Source organism: Ustilaginoidea virens, chromosome 4 (genome assembly GCF_000687475.1).
Source record: "Ustilaginoidea virens chromosome 4, complete sequence".
In the NCBI taxonomy this organism is placed as follows: domain Eukaryota; kingdom Fungi; phylum Ascomycota; class Sordariomycetes; order Hypocreales; family Clavicipitaceae; genus Ustilaginoidea; species Ustilaginoidea virens.
The window spans coordinates 2,172,345-2,184,441 of NC_057319.1; the positions used below are offsets into that span (position 1 = coordinate 2,172,345).

At 47.8% G+C, this 12,097-nt stretch overlaps 5 protein-coding genes across 5 annotated transcripts; 3 read left to right on the forward strand and 2 right to left on the reverse strand.

Annotated features, from left to right (window-relative positions):
• Nucleotides 1-105: 105 nt before the first annotated feature.
• On the forward strand, nucleotides 106-5,208 carry UV8b_05024 (uncharacterized protein; the record flags this gene model as incomplete). Its single annotated transcript, XM_043142522.1, has 2 exons — nucleotides 106-287; nucleotides 342-5,208. The coding sequence occupies 2 exons, from the start codon at nucleotides 106-108 to the stop codon at nucleotides 5,206-5,208; spliced, it is 5,049 nt and encodes a 1,682-aa protein (XP_042998456.1).
• A 1,298-nt stretch (nucleotides 5,209-6,506) lies between these two features.
• On the reverse strand, nucleotides 6,507-6,973 carry UV8b_05025 (uncharacterized protein; the record flags this gene model as incomplete). Its single annotated transcript, XM_043142523.1, has 2 exons — nucleotides 6,507-6,704; nucleotides 6,761-6,973. 2 exons carry the CDS (start codon nucleotides 6,971-6,973, stop codon nucleotides 6,507-6,509), a joined length of 411 nt encoding a protein of 136 aa, XP_042998457.1.
• A 645-nt stretch (nucleotides 6,974-7,618) lies between these two features.
• On the forward strand, nucleotides 7,619-8,019 carry UV8b_05026 (uncharacterized protein; the record flags this gene model as incomplete). Its single annotated transcript, XM_043142524.1, has 3 exons — nucleotides 7,619-7,781; nucleotides 7,844-7,878; nucleotides 7,993-8,019. The coding sequence occupies 3 exons, from the start codon at nucleotides 7,619-7,621 to the stop codon at nucleotides 8,017-8,019; spliced, it is 225 nt and encodes a 74-aa protein (XP_042998458.1).
• Nucleotides 8,020-8,462: 443 nt separating this feature from the next.
• Nucleotides 8,463-8,868, forward strand: UV8b_05027 (uncharacterized protein; the record flags this gene model as incomplete). Its single annotated transcript, XM_043142525.1, has 2 exons — nucleotides 8,463-8,644; nucleotides 8,700-8,868. The coding sequence occupies 2 exons, from the start codon at nucleotides 8,463-8,465 to the stop codon at nucleotides 8,866-8,868; spliced, it is 351 nt and encodes a 116-aa protein (XP_042998459.1).
• A 1,838-nt stretch (nucleotides 8,869-10,706) lies between these two features.
• Nucleotides 10,707-10,889, reverse strand: UV8b_05028 (uncharacterized protein; the record flags this gene model as incomplete). The annotated part of the gene is made up of 1 exon (XM_043142526.1): nucleotides 10,707-10,889. One exon carries the CDS (start codon nucleotides 10,887-10,889, stop codon nucleotides 10,707-10,709), a length of 183 nt encoding a protein of 60 aa, XP_042998460.1.
• Between the last annotated feature and the right edge of the window lie 1,208 nt (nucleotides 10,890-12,097).

A 12,097-nucleotide genomic window follows, 5' to 3' on the forward strand; every position in this document is an offset into this window, starting at 1 on the left:
TAACATTCATTCCTTCCTGTCTACAAAGACTGCAGGCAAACTATGACAGCCGAACTGCTCCACACACATAACAAAGAGGGAGATTAATTCGGCTCCCTTGTTATCATGAATATCGCACAGCCCATCTCATCGGAGGTGGAGCGTGTTGAATTCACATTTCTTTCTGCTAAAGAAATCCAGACGATCTCCGTCAAGCGCATTGAGAATGAAAGCACGTTCGACAACCTTCTAAATCCAATCTCAGGTGGCCTTTATGATCCAGCTTTGGGATCTTGGGCCGATTCTCCGTATGTAAGACATCCAAAGCCAAGTACGAAGGATTTAGCTGACTTTATTTGCAGTTGCTCTACATGTAACCTCAACCAGTCCAATTGCCCTGGTCATCCTGGACACATAGAGCTCCCTGTGCCTGTTTATCATCCTATATTTCTAGACCAGGCTTATCGCCTTCTTCGAGCTACTTGTGTCTATTGCAACGGTTTCCGGTTACCTCCGAAGGATTTGCACAAATATATATGCAAGCTGCGCCTGCTTCAGTATGGCTTGATCAATGAGGCCCATCTTGTAGATACTGTAGGCGAAAACGATCTAGCGCTGGACTTGGATCATCCAGACACGACATCCGGTAGTGAAGCTGAAGAAGAGGGAAGAACATCCATCGACAAAATTACACGAGCAAGAGAAGATTTCGTCCATCAATGTCTCCAAGGAAAGAGGCAGCGGAAAATGGAGACGAAGAAAGGCAAGCACGAAGGCGCTAGCGAGATGCGCAGATATATCATCAAAGATTTTCTGGCGGAAATAACGAAGAAACGAGTATGTTCCAGTTGTGGCGGGATATCTCCTACATACCGCAAGGATCGATTCGTCAAAATTTTTGAAAAATCGCTTTCCGGGAAAGAGAGGGCCAAGATGGCACAGAAAAGTATGCGATGGTCCGACGCACTGGTCCGTGTGTTCCGACAGACAACGTCCAAAAACGACGAAGATTTCAATTCAGATGAAGGTGTCGCTGATATAGAAGGTTCTCCTGATGTGCCGGTTACTTCATCGAGTGTAACCTCTCCTGAAGATGTCGAGATGGTAGATGTCAGTGCACCAGATGAAAAACCTTCACAGCGATATATCAGCTCTATGGAGGTTCGGGCGCGTCTGGTGGAATTATTTAATAAAGAGCAAGAAGTAATGTCGCTGCTATACAACGCCAAACCACCAACCCAAAGTTCGGAAAAAGTAACGCCGGATATGTTTTTCATTACCACCATTCTCGTTCCTCCCAATCGATATCGCCCTGAAGCAAGAACGGGAGAGTCTCAGATCGCTGAGGCCCAGCAGAACTCTCTTTACAAATCGATCTTGCGAAATTGCAGCAAGATGGCAACCGTTTATCATGCTCTAAACGGAGAGAAGGCAGGCATAAGTCAACTGCACCAAGCCTGGACAGAACTACAAGAGGGAATAAATGCCTTGATTGACAAGAGTATGAATCCAGTTCAAGGCGCAGCCGCGAAACGAAACGAAGATGGGATCAAGCAAAAGCTAGAAAAGAAAGAGGGTCTCTTTCGAAAAAACATGATGGGAAAACGTGTCAATTACGCTGCTCGCAGTGTCATCTCTCCCGACCCAAACATCGAAACGAATGAAATTGGCGTGCCTCCTGTTTTCGCCAAGAAGTTGACGTACCCCGAGCCTGTCACCAGTCACAACTTCAGAGATATGCAGCAAGCCGTCATCAACGGCGTTCATAAGTGGCCGGGGGCTTTTGCCATTGAGAATGAAAATGGCCAGGTGGTCAACCTCCGAAATAAATCTGTCGATGATCGGATCTCCCTGGCAAATCAACTTCTCGCCCCAACAAGTAGTAATTCTTCCAAGACCAAAAATAAGAAAGTTCATAGACACCTCACCAATGGTGATGTGGTGCTTATGAATCGGCAACCTACACTTCATAAGCCTTCTATCATGGGTCATAGGGTTCGAGTCTTGCCTGGGGAGAAAACCATTAGGATGCATTATGCGAACTGCAACACGTATAATGCCGATTTCGATGGAGATGAAATGAACATGCATTTTCCTCAGAACGAAGTGGCTCGGGCAGAGGCATTACAAATTGCTGACACTGACCATCAGTATCTCTCCGGTACTGCTGGCAAACCTTTACGTGGTTTGATCCAAGACCACATTTCCGTTTCTGTGGCCTTGTGTAATCGAGATACATGTTTTTCGAAAGAAGATTACCATCAACTCGTCTACAGCGCGCTTCGACCAGAGAGTGGTCATATTTTGGGTGAAAGATTGCAGCTTCTGCCACCAGCAATAATGAAACCAGTCAGAAGATGGACAGGGAAGCAGGTTATCTCAACGATACTGAAAAATATACAGCCGTCGAACTGTGGTGGCCTTATGATGAGACAGGACGCTCAAATCAAGTCTGAGCAATGGGGAAGACACTCGGAGGAAGGAACAGTTTTTGTCCATGATGGCGAGTTCATCACTGGCATTTTGGATAAATCGCAAATTGGTTCCAGCTCTGGGGGTTTCATCCACGCAATCCATGAGATATATGGTCCTGCCGTTGCCGGGAAGCTTTTAAGCAGCTTTGGGCGTTTGCTTACCAGATACCTGAACATGAGGGCTTTTTCTTGTGGTATAGATGACCTCAGACTGACCGCAGCTGGCGAATCACTGAGAAAGGATGCCTTGCGCTCAGCAGAGGCAATCGGTCTACAGGTAGCTGCCGAGTACGTGTCTTTGAAGGAGAAAAGCGATGCTTCGGATCCGCTGCTTCTGGAGCGTTTAGAGGAGGTCTTGCGAGATGACAATAAACAAGAGGGTCTCGATCTGCTTATGAATCAAGCTACGAGAGGTGTCACAGACGCCGTTCAGAAAGCGTGCATTCCTAACGGGCTCGAAAAACCGTTTCCGAAGAACCAAATGCAAGCTATGACGACATCAGGAGCCAAAGGTTCAAGGGTCAATGCCTCGCTCATATCATGCAACCTCGGCCAACAAGTCTTGGAAGGTCGGAGAGTTCCTCTAATGGTCAGTGGCAAATCGTTGCCATGTTTCAGGCCTTTTGAAACTCATGTCAGGGCGGGAGGCTTCATCATTAATCGATTTCTCACCGGCATCCGCCCCCAAGAATACTACTTCCATCACATGGCTGGGCGGGAAGGTTTAATTGATACTGCCGTAAAGACATCTCGTTCCGGATACCTGCAGCGATGTGTCATCAAGGGAATGGAAGGTCTCACAGTCGCGTATGATACAACTGTTCGTGACGCGGATGGCTCTGTGATACAATTTCTGTACGGCGAAGATGGCCTTGACGTTACAAAGCAGAAGTATTTATCTGATTTCAGCTTCATCTTGCAGAATGTAACGTCTGAAGCAGCCCAACTGAGATACGACCCAAAAATAGGAGAGCGCCTTGGTTCAAAACGAGCTGCCTTGCTAAAGTACATGAAGAGTGCGGTCAAACATGCGAAAGTCCATGATCGGAATGGCAAAGACCCCTTGGCGGCGACTTTGAACCCCTCCACCAATGCATTCGTGACATCGGAGGCTTTCTACGAGGCGATGACGAACTATTTGAACCAGAACCCCGAAGGACTTATTCGAGAGAAAAACGATAAGAGCAGCCAGTATCTTCCACATGTCAACTTGAGCAAAAAAAACGCCGAAATGTTATTCGCAATGAAGTATCTGAGGTCTTTGGTGGAGCCTGGAGAGGCCGTCGGCATTGTTGCAGGACAGTCAGTCGGCGAACCATCGACTCAAATGACTCTTAACACTTTCCACTTGGCAGGACATTCGGCCAAGAATGTGACATTGGGTATTCCGCGACTTCGAGAGATATTGATGACTGCCACTCGGGAGGTTTCGACACCGTCCATGTCCCTGTATCCCATTCCTGAACTCGGTTTCGACGCTGCCGAGATATTCGCAAAATCCATCAGTGTCTTGCGCTTAGGTCAAATCCTTGATACCGTCTCAGTTGAAGAAACCGTTGGCCGTGGTAAAATCTATGGCCTTGCCAAGATTTATACTATCAAATTGAAGTTCTTCCCTTCAGACGAGTATTCTACGACTTATGCTATACGCATTTCCGATGTCATGGACACTATAGAGCAGAAGCTATTGCGAACTTTACTATCCATCGTCAAGAGAGAGGTCAAAAAGAGGCAAGCGCAAGAAACCAGTGCAACACCTGACATCGGAGTGAAAGTTGGAGTCATAGAAATGGCAGCGCCGCAATCCCAATCCGAACCTCGCGGAGAAGAAGTTGACGACGATGATGGAGACGAAGATGCAACAAACGCCAAGGAGCGAGGGAATCGTTCTGAATTGGTTTCATACGGGCCGAACGATGAAGACGATGACGCGATTCAACATCAGATGGCGAGAGACGAATTGAATGAAGATAGCGGAGACGATGATGTCGGTGAGCGTACCAACAAGACGACAGCAGCGGGAGAGGACGATTATGGGGACGATGTGAACGATAATAAGGCACCAGCCTTGTTTGCCAAGAGCAGGTCAAATCGTGTTCGCGACACATACGCGGAAGTAACAGACTTTCGGAGCGACGAGCAGACTGGAGCGTGGTGTAACGTGACTCTGGAATTTGACTCGGGCATTCCGAAAGTTCTCATGCTCAACATTGTCCATGAAGCAGTACGAAAGACTGTCATCCAGCAGATCGCTGGTGTGGGTTCTTGTACATTGGTGGACGAAAAGGGTGAGCGAGTGATTCACACATCAGGCGTGAACTTGCGTGCTATGCAGAGATATAGCGACTTCATCGACCCCCATCGCATACAGACCAACGACATCGGTGCCGTTTTGTCCGTCTACGGGGTAGAAGCCTGTCGCAACAACATCGTCAGGGAACTTTCCGGGGTTTTTGGATCTCACGGAATTCAAGTGGATAATAGGCATCTAAACCTTATTGCCGATTACATGACAAGAAATGGGGACTTTACGGCGTTTAGCAGAATGGGACTGAAAGGCAATGTGAGTCCCTTTACGAAGATGAGCTTTGAGACAACCCTTGCGTTTCTGAAGGATGCAGTGCTGGATGGAGATTGGGATGATCTCACAACACCAAGCAGTCGCCTTGTGATGGGGAGATTGGGCATGGTCGGTACCGGATGCTTCAGAGTCCTGACGCAACTTCCGACTCATTATATAGATTCATTGGCTTAAAGCAGAGGATGGCATGGATTTCTAAACGTTTGCGACGTGGAAGCCAAGTTGGGAGTGAGGGCGAAGGAAATCAGTCATTCCGTTTTGCATGTAAATTATTTGTTATTTCTCCTTAGGATTTTTGCAAGTTTATTGCGCAGAAAAGAAATATTAGTCCTTCTCTTTAGAACAAGTCGTTGGCCGTTCGTAAGAAAACAACATCGAATATGATAAGATGTACAAGAATCGTGGAGAAATTCTCGTCGTAGAATCAGAACCCAAGCTGCTTCTTGACTGCGAGTGGCGGAGATAGCTGGTTCCGACTTGGCAAAGGATCGCATTCGCAGCAGTCAGTCAATTTGCTGCCGAACACATAACCTTGTTTGGGCGGATCAATAAGAAGACACTGAGCACGATTCTAAAGAAATTAACAACAGCCTAGACCTGGCGTCGCAATGTAAACACCTATTCCAAACTGCTGACAAGTTATTCACTTGCAACTAAATGAATGCAGAAAGTAGTTGGGTGTATATGGGGGAGGGGACAGGCAATAACTTTACCACTCAGCCCCGAGTTGGAGTCTTAGCATATTGGGAATCTTGCGAGCCTGGGTTTCGAGTATGCGCGCTGAACAAGTCGCGAGTTTTCCGCCGCTGTCATCATGAGGTTGCGCATCTCGCTTCAGTGATTGCAGGCTACTTTGCGACATGCAAAAGGACGCGTTCCCGCATCTCAACGCCAAAAAGAAATACCAGCCTCGCTCTTTCAATCATCCCGCCAGCTACTAAACTACCGCTACTGTTTGGGGACTAGGTACCTAGACTTGATAAATCGCGAGCACACACGCCGCACATCCCTTGCGAAGCTAATACCCGTACTAGCATACTCCGTAAATAGTCTTGGACGTGCAGTAGCTCACACCGGACATCAGATTTTTGAATCTTTGTATGTGCCCCCAGCCGGTTGCCCCAATCACCTATAGATCGGCGGGTACAGCCTGATGTTCGTGCTGCATACAGGATTCGTGATGGGCGTCACCTTTGCTGTAGTTACCATTCCCTGCTTTTTATTTCGCGACGCGAGCTAAAGTAGTGGAGCATGCGCGCAAGTCACATGCATGTCTTGGTCTACACTTTTCTTGGTTTATCGGTTGTATTTGGCAGCGTCTGCTGCGGTGGCCTAGTATAATATACATCCCAACTGTAGAGCAAAGCAATTCTCGTCATAACGCCATGATTATTCCCCTAACCGTTATCCCCGCCGTATCAACAAAGAAAAGTCGTAATCCACCCATATCCCAGTCTGCTATGTTATCAAACTTAGTTGCGCTCACCACGAAGACGACGTGCAAGCTGGATATCCTTGGATTGAATGGTGACACGCTTGGCGTGAATGGCACACAGGTTGGTGTCTTCGAAGAGTGACACCAGATAAGACTCGACTGATTCCTGCAAGGCGCCGATCGCAGATGACTGGAAACGAAGATCGCTCTTGAAGTCTTGGGCAATTTCACGAACCTGTGGTGCGTTATTAGTTTTACGGCTTCGCTGCTGCTTGTGCATTTTCAACTCACCAGGCGCTGGAAGGGGAGTTTGCGGATCAAGAGTTCGGTGGACTTTTGGTATCGTCTGATTTCACGGAGAGCGACAGTACCAGGCTTGTATCGGTGAGGCTTCTTGACACCACCGGTGGATGGTGCGCTCTTTCTGGCAGCCTTTGATGCAAGCTGCTTACGAGGAGCTTTGCCACCCGTGGATTTACGAGCAGTCTGTTTGGTACGAGCCATTGCTGTGGTTGATAGAACAAGGTGTGGTAAGTGGGGGTGTCAAGAGATGGAGATGGAAATGGTAAAGCGGTGTCAGATGATGCAAGAGAGAAAGAACAGTGTGGATGGGAAGCGGGGGGGGGTTGGTTGCTTTAATACCTATGGCCGTCCGCTTTTGTGCAGACAGCTGATCTGGCAATCAGTAGCGCGTCAGGTGGGCCGTGCGCAGCGTGTCAGCGTTAGCGCGGAAAACAATGTACGGTATTGGCCGGTTTTTTGCTCAATAACTAGCACGATTTTAAGAGGAAAAATGGGTTGAATAACACGCATGCATGCCGAAGAAAAAAGGGCTCTCCGCGTGGGTCCGACAAACGGACTATAGACTGTATAATTCTAACTGTTTTCTACTGTAGATAGGTAGCATTGGATACGTACCTAGGTAGGTAGTTATACGGGATATCCGATCATCGAATGCCCAATTTAGAAAAAAAACGCCCTCCTCCCTTTGCCTGGCCTTTTTTTTTTTCTTTCTTTTCCGCAGTGGGGAGGGGGGGAACATCTGAAGTCAATATGCGCTGATGAACGGAATATACTCCGTACGGTCAAGGAAATGGTGGTCACGCCGTTATGAAATGATATCAACCTGGCCCAAGTCCTGATACTAAAATGCTGAGAGACAATCTATGCCGACATACGATACGTTATGATCATTGCGACTGGTCTCATGTGGATCACGTGACTGTTTGGCCTTGCAGCTGGGTTTATTTTCGAATTCGGAGCGACTACCCAGGGCTCGTGCAGTATCGAGTTACTTACTGGTATTGCTGCTGTATGTCTCGTCGACTATAACAGTTATGAATTTCCCTGTGGTTTTCTGATATGATAAATAAGCTCCTATATGCTTCGCCATCTGCCTTGCCAACCTAGTAAGTTCACGTTGAATGTGAGGTAGTGACAAAACCACCATAGCGGCGAGAGGCACACTACACACACACAAACTCCTCGTCAAATCCTCGTAATTAACTCACAGCCGATAACAGAGGCACATTAAGACACCCCAAAGATGATTTATCAACGCAACCAAGGAAGTTGGCGATGCCGTGCCTTCATCACCAGATAGAAAACACACTTTAGCATAGCTAATCACTTTACAAAGTCCGAGCCATGAGAACAAGCCATGGATAGTAATCATGCCAAAAGCCAGCGCATCGCCCTACCTAAGCCACATCCTCCAGTCACCTTGCGAGAGAAAAGACGGGCTTGGGCCAGGCTTTACCCTGTCGGAACAATTTGAATGCGTCGTGTTTGGCGTGGGTCAAGGGCTGCACCTACTTCAAACGTATTACAAAATCCTCGAATTATCATTCGCTGGAGAAGCTACTTATTATTAATTTTCAGTGGGACTTATATTTTAAACAACCGATGCCTATATCCATGCCAGCTCGGTACCCACTTTGGGTCCACGATCTTCCCAAGTCGCGTTATCGCGTCTGGTACCCCCCGTACTGACATGTCCTGCAGCAATCAGCCTTTAACTGATCTTTTGTTTGGCCCACCTGTACTTAAAAACCCGCCTTCCGCCTACCCTTCCAAGGCCCCCATCATCACCTCGCAACTCCGTCCAACTACACAGCACCACTTAATTACGCTCTTATCACCCATCTCTTTCCACACGCACAAATATGACTGGACGTAAGTATAAACAGCCGAAATCTCGATACAACCGGTCTGGTTTAACACACATTAGGTGGCAAGGGCGGCAAGGGTTTAGGCAAGGGCGGTGCCAAGCGTCACCGCAAAATCTTACGAGACAATATCCAGGGCATCACCAAACCTGCAATTCGTCGTCTTGCTCGTCGTGGCGGGGTCAAGCGTATCTCTGCCATGATTTACGAAGAAACCCGCACTGTACTTAAGACTTTCCTCGAAGGTGTCATTCGAGATGCTGTCACATATACAGAACACGCCAAGCGTAAGACAGTCACGTCGCTTGATGTTGTGTATGCATTAAAGAGGCAGGGCAGAACTCTTTATGGGTTTGGTGGTTGATGTTTTCACTAGTCATGGTGTCTGATGTCTTTTTCACGGTCTTGTCTTCTCACTGTCTGGTGGCGTGGAGCTTCGCGTGCTTTGCGTGATAACGGCTTTCTGGGTCTGGTTTTTTTCTTTTCCCTTTTTTTTTTTTTCTTCTTTCTTTCGCGGGTGTTACGTAATATAAGGGAAGCGGTGGTTTAGACCTGGGCAATCATATGGGTATATGGGTTCATTGCGTATCCTTTGCCTTGTGGCAGTCTGTGCCGTGTTCGATTTACTCTTTGTAGAGATCACAGGCGCAAGTTAACGTGAAAGTTCATATCCGCCTAGTGCCCATGAGAATATTGATCCGGTTGGGAGAGTGGGTAAGGGCGGAAAAATGACTGCGATTAAAACCTACTAGTTTCGACCTAGATGACGCACTAAACGGTATACCGCTCGGTATTTATGGCACCGACAGTAATAATCAGATCAGCATAGAGCGCTAGACGCGTACACAATGCGAGACTAGAGTAAATACCCTATACTAGTTATTCGATCGATGACAGGAGAGAATGGCTCTATTCGGGATCGCAGACCTATAAACGTCTAGAGATATTTAAATGTTTACATAAAAATTTGCTGCCGATGATAGCGTATATGTCGACTGCGAATGGGAGCGAGCTGCAGATAAGTTCGACGTGGCCCTATTCAAATTAAGTCATGTTGCACAGAAGCATGGAAAGATAGATGGGTGGAATCTTGGCAGGAGCGGAAAGGAAAGTAGGTCATGTGACAGTACATGGCAGAGCCCGAATGAATGTGGCAGAAAGCACCAGACTAGTTCTGTGGCTGTGCAGTTATGGAGTAGCATCTAGACATGCTATCACTACTCCGTACTCTACAAGAAAAAAACAAAAACAAACAAGAAAACAAGACATTCTCACCTGGAGGTACGAACGAACCTTTCGCTCGCCCGACAGGCATTCAGCCTCGGCCAAGAAGGAAACACCCTTCTTTCTCTCTCTCTCGGGTCAACTTACCAATCAGAGCGACAAGCGACACGTTTACGACGGAAGTCGAACATAGCGGAAAGCACTGGAAACAATATCATCGAAGCTTCGTGGCGGGTAGTAAGCCCATGCATGCCCTAATCGTCCATAAAACCGCTGTATTTCGCGTTGAATTATATGAATACCCGTGTCTGAAGACCCTACCTAGTTCTCCCACTCATGCAAGTATGTCCTACTAAAGTGCGTAGCAGGGAGGCATTATGACATAATATGCCTCCAATACGTCTCTTCCGTTCTGCATGGTCTTCCTTCATCTTGGCAACTTGGCTGGCCTCCCCTATCCACGCAGGGCAGGTTACGGGTAGCAAAATCCCACCATCTCCGCTGCAAATAGGCTTGGTGGGCGGGTCTGTGACCATCGGATGCCCCACCTTGACACAGATTTTGTCGGCACATCAAGGCCCACCCCCCCCACACCCTAGAACCAGGACACCCTTGTTCAATGACCTGTGGTGACGTTCCCGCGAAGTCGGTTCTCCCGGACTCTTGCCGCTTATAAATGTAGAGAGGGTGTTCCATTCTTTGCCACCAACATTAAATCCTATACATCGACCGCCGCTTCCATACCTTACACGAATGGATTCATAATGACAACTTGGTGTTTCCTAAATGCTAATTATTCCTTCGCACCCCAAGAACAGCAGATTCATCAATCATTTCCCTCCCACTTATATCGTCACCAACACAGCGACACTTTGATTTGCGATTTGCCCAGGCTTGATTCTTATTCTCGGATATCTCGCATCCTCCAAGCGAATTCGACTGTTTCCACTGGAATCGACTGCTCCGTCGATTTCATGCAATCGGATACGTGGGGTGGCCTGGCCCCTCTCAATCCGAAACCCGCACATCATTCACACCAGCGAGAATCTTCGCTATCATCACTAGGCTCGACTGAACCTGCCTCGCCTTACGCTCCCAATACACCAGTACCTAGCATCGCTTTGGCGGACTCAGGTTTTGACGGCATATCTGAAATGCGTCCTTCGGATCTTGCCAATCACCAGACCGGCTCTTACTATATGCTGTCCAAAACACTGGACCCAGCTTCGCATCCTTTGCATCAACCTGTGGATGATTCCATATCGGAGGTGGCATACCCTATGACTATTATGACGGATTTAGACAAAAAATCTCGTCGGAACAAGGGATTGCTACCAGGCCTGTATTTTTCTGACTCCAATGCAAACTCTCGTCCGACAACGCATGTGGTCAGTTCAGCAGGTGGCGAATCTCTGATTACCTCGGAAGTTCGCGACACCAACCATGCGAGCCGCCGCAAAGCTGGTATGGAAATCTTATATCGCCACCTTCCCCTAGAAGAAACTGACAGTAGCCCGGAATATATAGGCTACAATCATATCCCCAAACTCGACCGAACAATGACTGATATTTACGGAGACGAACTATACAGTCCCAACTTCGCAATCACTTCTACGTCTTCCCCAAAGGCTCGATCCGTGACTTCGGCGAGCAGCGACGTTTTCAGTCAACGTATAACTGCCGCAAACCACCAACATTTGAGTGCTGCTCAGTCTCCTACCTCGACGGGTTCCAGAGCCCGATCACCATTTCGAGCGGGCTCACCGTTCTCAATATCTCCCGCTCCTGGCACGGAGGTAGCACATTTCGGCGGCTCAACCAGAACATGGAAGCAGGAGGATCACGACCACCAGCGAACGGCAGCGCTCGAAAATAATACGGAACCCGAAACTCCAAAGACAATTTCTCCTAAAGACGCTGTGTTGGAGTTCAATGAAGCTGAAGCTGATGGGGTAATCCCTCTATTCCCCCAGGATTCCTCAAATTTCGAAATTGATACTTTATCCAAAAGAATACATTTGCAGGATGCCGATGGATCATATATTGGAACTGATATTGTTAGTTTTGTACCCAACAACCACCTTGGTTATTTGCCATCTCAGGTGCCAACTGGGATTCGAGTACCCCAACAGTATCCGTTTGTTGCCCATCCCTCAACGAGTCATGATTCCCCACCGAGGCTGAGTTCCTCAAGAGAGAGTTCACTTGCGGCAGGTGCCGTAAACCCTACCACTAG